The following is a 6,000-nucleotide window of genomic DNA, read 5'->3' as shown; positions in this document are numbered from 1 at the left end:
TTTTAACCCAGTACAAAATCACCGATTTACGCATATCGTTTGAGGAGAATGAAGATGAAATTGAATCGTTAGATACGCCCAATCGCACCTTGCACATAGGTTTCGACTACATTGGACACAACATTGCAGTATCAGCCTATAAAACTCCAGATGTGCTGCTGAAAAGGACCTCGGTGGAAGTACATGGAGATGGAGAGAAATACGTCGGACCATTTCAAGGCAAGATTTACGAGTTCGAGAAACGTCAGTGTTAGGATTCTTGACTGAAAGTGGTGGTTTCGAAGGAAATGTGAAAATGAAAAATGTCACTTATTATTGTGTTCAGGCGTTGAGATATTTCAGCGACACCAACATGATATCGAAGACTGTGGTGTACAGAGATGTCGATATCAAGGACAAGACAACTCCGATTTATGCACCGAATCATCATTCCACGGCCAAAAAGAAATATACGTTGACTGATCAAAAAACCAGAAACAACAACGATTCGTACAACAACCGCTCAAACTTTGATCACGAACTCAGTGTATTTGAAGATTTCCTAATTGCTAAACAAGTCTCCAGTACTAATAATTCCCTGGTATGTAGAGTGGAGGTACTCGGTGACGTAGAACTTTATGAATCGTACAAAAGCGATACTCTTCAATTTTTGTATCTAAAGCTGAAGTTAGTCGACCAGGCATTACGCAATACAGATTTAGGAGCAGATGTCGTCCGAGTATTGCCTTGGAAGATTACGCTTTATAAAAATAAAGACAGACCAGACTATCCATTCCCTGGAGCCATAAGAGACACTAAGAAATATTTTACTGAATTCAAAAAGATTAATGAAAAACGTAGTAATTATTCTTGTTTAATATTTGGTATAACAGGAACGGAATTGAATGCGAATGGGATATCAGGTGTAGGAACTGCCTGCTCTAATGGAAATTTCGGAGTCGTAAGAACTGGCATATTGAATCTAGACCAAGCGTTCATTCATGAGTTTGGTCATTCATTTGGGTCACACCATGATACAGACGAAAATGCTACATGCGTACCATACGGAAAATATGATTATGTGATGCAGTGTCACGGTTCGATAGGTGAAAATAGACTTAAATTTTCTCCGTGCAGTATCGATGCGATACGGGCTACGCTAAAACTGGACTACGTGAGAGAGTGCATGACACCCTCATCTCCAGAATGTGGAAATGGAGTGAGGGAAGGTGACGAAGAATGTGACTGCGGTCCCGATGAACATGTTTGCGAAAAAATGGACAAGTGCTGTACACCGAAAGGTGGTCTGGGTGAAGACAAAGAATGCACCTACCGTCGTAGTAAGAGTTACACATGCAGTGACGAAACGGACCCCTGCTGCGTAAACTGTACAGTGGCCGCAAATGGGACACGATGTGCTTCTGAAAACGGTGGTTGCGTCGTGGGGACATGCGATGGTAATTCCAAAGGCTGCTGGAAAAAAGCTTTTTCTAGAGATGGGACAACTTGTTCAGGTGTGAGCGGCGGTGTTCATACCTGCTCTTCAGGCTCGTGCAATAGCAGCTATTGCCGAGACCACCATCTGGATGACTGCATGTGCAAACACGAATGGAGATGCAGAGTTTGTTGTTTGAAAGAGGGAAAGTGCATTTCAAGCGAGATACTTGGACTTGTTCCACATGGCGTTAGAGCAAAATTGCCTTATGGAACGATATGTGGCCCTAAACTCCAGTGCAATGGTTACGGGTGGTGCAAATCACCCACCGGTGAATACCCAAGCGAAACTATTGTTTGGCCATATGTACTTGTCTCGCTGATCTTTTTGATCGCTGTCATTACTGGTGCATACTACTATTACGTTATCAAGAAGAAGAGGCATCTTCCTCGAGTGTGGCCCTGCAAAACTGCACAGAAATCGTCCACTCGTCAGGATTTGCATCCATTAAGAATTTATAAAAAACATGAAATTCAAGCTCATCCGCAACATCGTCCTGGAACACATCATTAGCCATACGCGGAATGGCGTCTCCATCAGAAAATGCCTGATATTGAAAGTAATTCTAATCTAAAAAAATACTGCATTTCGGTTTATTCCATAGGATGGTGAATATTTGACAAGTTTCATGTGAAAATCAACTTATCCAAAATGCTTTCTTACTTTTGTCTTCGTTTTTTTTTTGTTATCCCTCCGGAACAACATTTTTCATTGGCAATAAAAGTGCTCCTCAGATGAGAAAATAATTTAAACACATTTCTATCTGTATTCTTTGTTTACTATTTGTAAATGAATTTTTATTTATTATCTATGGTAGTGATTTCTTTGGATAAAAGAACATTTATCTATGTTGTGTATATATTGTCGAAAAACGATTATTTATTTATTTGACGCAGCTTCTGAGGTTTCTGCCTGATAGTTCTCAGGCATTAATTTTAGTGTGCATAATATTATGAAAGGGATCACGTTATATACTCAAGTTTTTTACTCGACCCACCCTATTCGAACATGCGCATATAATTATCACGTCGAAAATAACAAGCGAAAATATCATGCTCACATTATAAACAGGGCGTTCGTAAACTGTTTAGAAAAATTTGAAGAGTGATTGTCTCCATCAAGACGAACAATATTTATGATGAAATCAATGCTCAAAATCCCTTCAGGTTATCAGAAAATCGAAACTTAGAAACACGTCAAAAAATGTAAGTCCTCTCTTCTGACGTAATTTCTGCTCTGCTGGAAAAGCAGCACTTCTCTAGACCATGAGGGCTGTAATGCGGGCCCTACTTAGCAGTACGAAATCACGCTACTTTCAAGCAAATGCAATCAATAAGCTTATTGATAGCATTCAAACAAAAGCTACGAATAAGCTAGTTGTTGCATTTGCTCGAGAGTAGCATGATTTTGTACTACATGGCATTTGTATTCAGGGCCTAACCGTCAATCATTCGCCGTAGTTAATATGGGGATTAACACCCATTCCACACGTTATAAATGCAAATACATATAGAAACAAACAAGCCACAACAGACAAATTGCCCAACGATGTGACTGGAAAAAAATTCCCAAAAAATATGTACTACATTCGAATCCCGTTATAATGCTCTTCAAGAGACTGATTAAATCACTTCGTTATAACGAAATGTCGTTAGAAAGGAATTTCTGATTTCTCGAATTTTAACATTCCTTAAAAGATAGCGGAATTTTATTGTAACGGAAAAAAATATTTACTTTCCAGATAATAAAAATAATATGAACTTAAAATTCAAAAATTACTCAAAGCACCTCAAATAAATTTGGCATTAAATTAAGTTTTATTTACTTAAAATATTTCAGGCAAATTATCCTTAATTTTTTTTTCCCCATGCAAGTATTGTGCGAGCCGAAGGAACAACATCTCTAAATTATACGTGTGCTCAAAATCGTACAATGCTTGAAATATTTCGCATCCAAAAGCACATGCGAATCCCAAAGTCTTATCTCATATGAGTGGGCAGGTAACTGGCATATTTTGGGAATGAATATGTTTTGCTTCGAGTATATATATTGTTCAATAGCTCAGTTAAAAATGTAACTTAAAAATGCTACTACTGTGCATTAATGAGATTCAATCACACAATTCAACTTAAACACGTACTCCTATAGTTTTGGTCCGTCTATAGCCATAGGATAATTGAAAATGAATGCTAAATATAGTCGTCAAAAAGGAACTGTGAAATCTAAAGTTACTCAACTAGAAAATTTTGCCAAGGACTTTGAGCCATCAGTGGATTCAAAACAATTACTTGATGTGAAATTGAACAATATCGCCGACATAAAAATAAATGTTGAAGCGTTGAGGAAAATATTATACGCTCAACCAGAGACTATAGACATTAGTGTGTTCGACGAAGAGCTACTGCACATATATGAGCGACTAGAAACTCTGGAGGTAAGATTTCTTTTCTACCGAGAGTCGATTAAAAGTTATCAAATAGTTAATGTTGATGAGCGTAAAGAAATCTCTCGTGTAAAATTGCCAGACATTCCTCTACCAGCATTTTCTGGTAAGTATGAGGAATTTAGTCAGTTCAAAAATCAATTTAAGTGTTTAATTGAAGGCAATGAACAATTAACCGACGTACAAAAGCTGCATTATTAGTGAGCATCATTAAAAGGGGATGCAAAAAAGCTTGAAACAGCTGATGAAAGCTATGCTTCTTTGTTTCAGGCGTTAATAACTCGTTATGAAAACAAAAAAATAGTTGTTGGCACTCATATTCAAGCTTTAATAAATCGCGCTTAAGTTCAACACGAGTCAGCTAAGGAATTGCGCAATCTAATTGACAATGTAAATAGAAATTTAAGAGAGTGGAAATCATTAGAATTTGAAAGAAATGATTTATCACACACCATGTAGGTTCCTAACCTAGATGAAGGAAAATGTTGAACATGGGGAATCCATGCAATTAGCTGAGCAAAGGCTGAATTTGGCTGTGGAAAAAAATGGATAAAGATCCCCAAATGTCTGTTCTTTACAAAAATTTTATGGAAAAGTATGAGGACTTGGATCACATGCAGGAGATGATGGAGGGACACGAGGATATAAAATGTGTTATGCCTCACCATGGAGTCTACAAACCTGATAGCAGTACCTATAAATTAAGAGTAGTTTTCGACGCATCAGCCCCCTCTACCAATGGGTTATCACTTAACAACTGCTTGTTAAATGGGGGTGTGGGTCCAAGAAGACATCTTTTCGATACTGCTAAGATTTAGAAGACATAAAATCGCTTTCACTGCCGATGTGAAAAATATGTACAGGCAGATCTGGGTCAATCCTGATCATTGCAACTTACAATGCATCTTATGGAAAGAAAGTCCGTTAGATGAACCCAAGCTGTACAAGTTACTTACAGTAACATATGGAACAAAATGTGCACCATATTTAGCCACTAGAGTGTTAAGGCAGTTAGCTTATGACGAACAGAAGAAATATCCTCTTGCTGCTGCCGCAACTCATACTGATTCTTACGTTGATGATATTCTAATTGTTTCTTACGATATAACAAGTGCCATTGAATTGCAGCAACAGCTGATTTCTATGTTAAAATGTGGAGGAATGGATTTACACAAGTGGTGCTCCAACGAAAATGCATTGTTGAACAATGTCCCTGTCCATGAACGAGAATATTGCTTTCAGGATCCTGACAATGACACGATGAAAACTTTGGGTTTAAGATGGAACCCCAAAGAAGATTTTTTTGGTTTCACTGTTGCTCCTGGTAACAACATACCTACCAAGCGTGCTGGGTTGACAGATATCGCAATATTATTTGATCCGTTAGGCTTGCTTGGTCCTGTTCCAGTACAAGCAAAGATTTACTTGCAGAAGCTTTGGTTATTGAAAATGGACTGAAACGATGAACTGCCGTCATTCTGTATTCTGCCGTCTCAACAATCGAAAAACTGAAGGAAATTCCGAGAAGGACTTACAAAGTTGACAATCCTCCAGATTGATCGTTTCGTCTTATCAGACTTTGCTGAAAAATTAGAAATTCGTGCATTTTCAGACGCGTCAAAGGATGCATACGGGGCTGTTGTATATGTGCGTTCTATTACTGCCGTGGGTAACGTGAAGGTAGTGCTTCTTTGTAGCAAATCCAGAGTTGCACCTCTCACAGTAGTAACCATACCACGTCTTGAACTTTGTGCTGCAGAACTGCTCTCAAAGCTTGTTGAGAAGGTGCTATCTTCTCTGCGTGTGGAAATGGACAAGGTGTGTCTGTATACCGACTCAACAATAGTGTTGGGTTGGATCAACGCTTCACCTCATCAATTGAAGGTATTTGTTGCTAACAGGACCTCCAGAATCAAAGAAATCACCAAGAACTTCCATTGACATCATGTGAAATCCGAAGATAATCATGCAGACTTAATTTCAAGAGGAGTTAGCCCTGATCAAATCATCGATCAGACTTCATGGTGGAATGGACCAGGGCTTCTTTAAGAGAGAACTGTCGACTCCACAGATGGAGCTTATC

The 6,000-nt window shown here is 38.5% G+C and overlaps 1 protein-coding gene across 1 annotated transcript; it reads left to right on the top strand.

The window, feature by feature from the left end:
• The first annotated feature begins 352 nt into the window (after positions 1 to 352).
• Positions 353 to 1,987, top strand: LOC149078701 (ADAM 17-like protease). Its single transcript, XM_089241403.1, has one exon. It carries the CDS (start codon positions 353 to 355, stop codon positions 1,985 to 1,987), a length of 1,635 nt encoding a protein of 544 aa, XP_089097529.1.
• The last annotated feature ends 4,013 nt before the right edge of the window (positions 1,988 to 6,000 follow it).

This window comes from Pholcus phalangioides, unplaced genomic scaffold (genome assembly GCF_987345545.1).
Source record: "Pholcus phalangioides strain wild (caught in Gottingen) unplaced genomic scaffold, Ppha-v1.0 ptg000013l_1, whole genome shotgun sequence".
Lineage (NCBI taxonomy): Eukaryota > Metazoa > Arthropoda > Arachnida > Araneae > Pholcidae > Pholcus > Pholcus phalangioides.
This window is presented reverse-complemented; position numbering and strand designations above follow the sequence as displayed.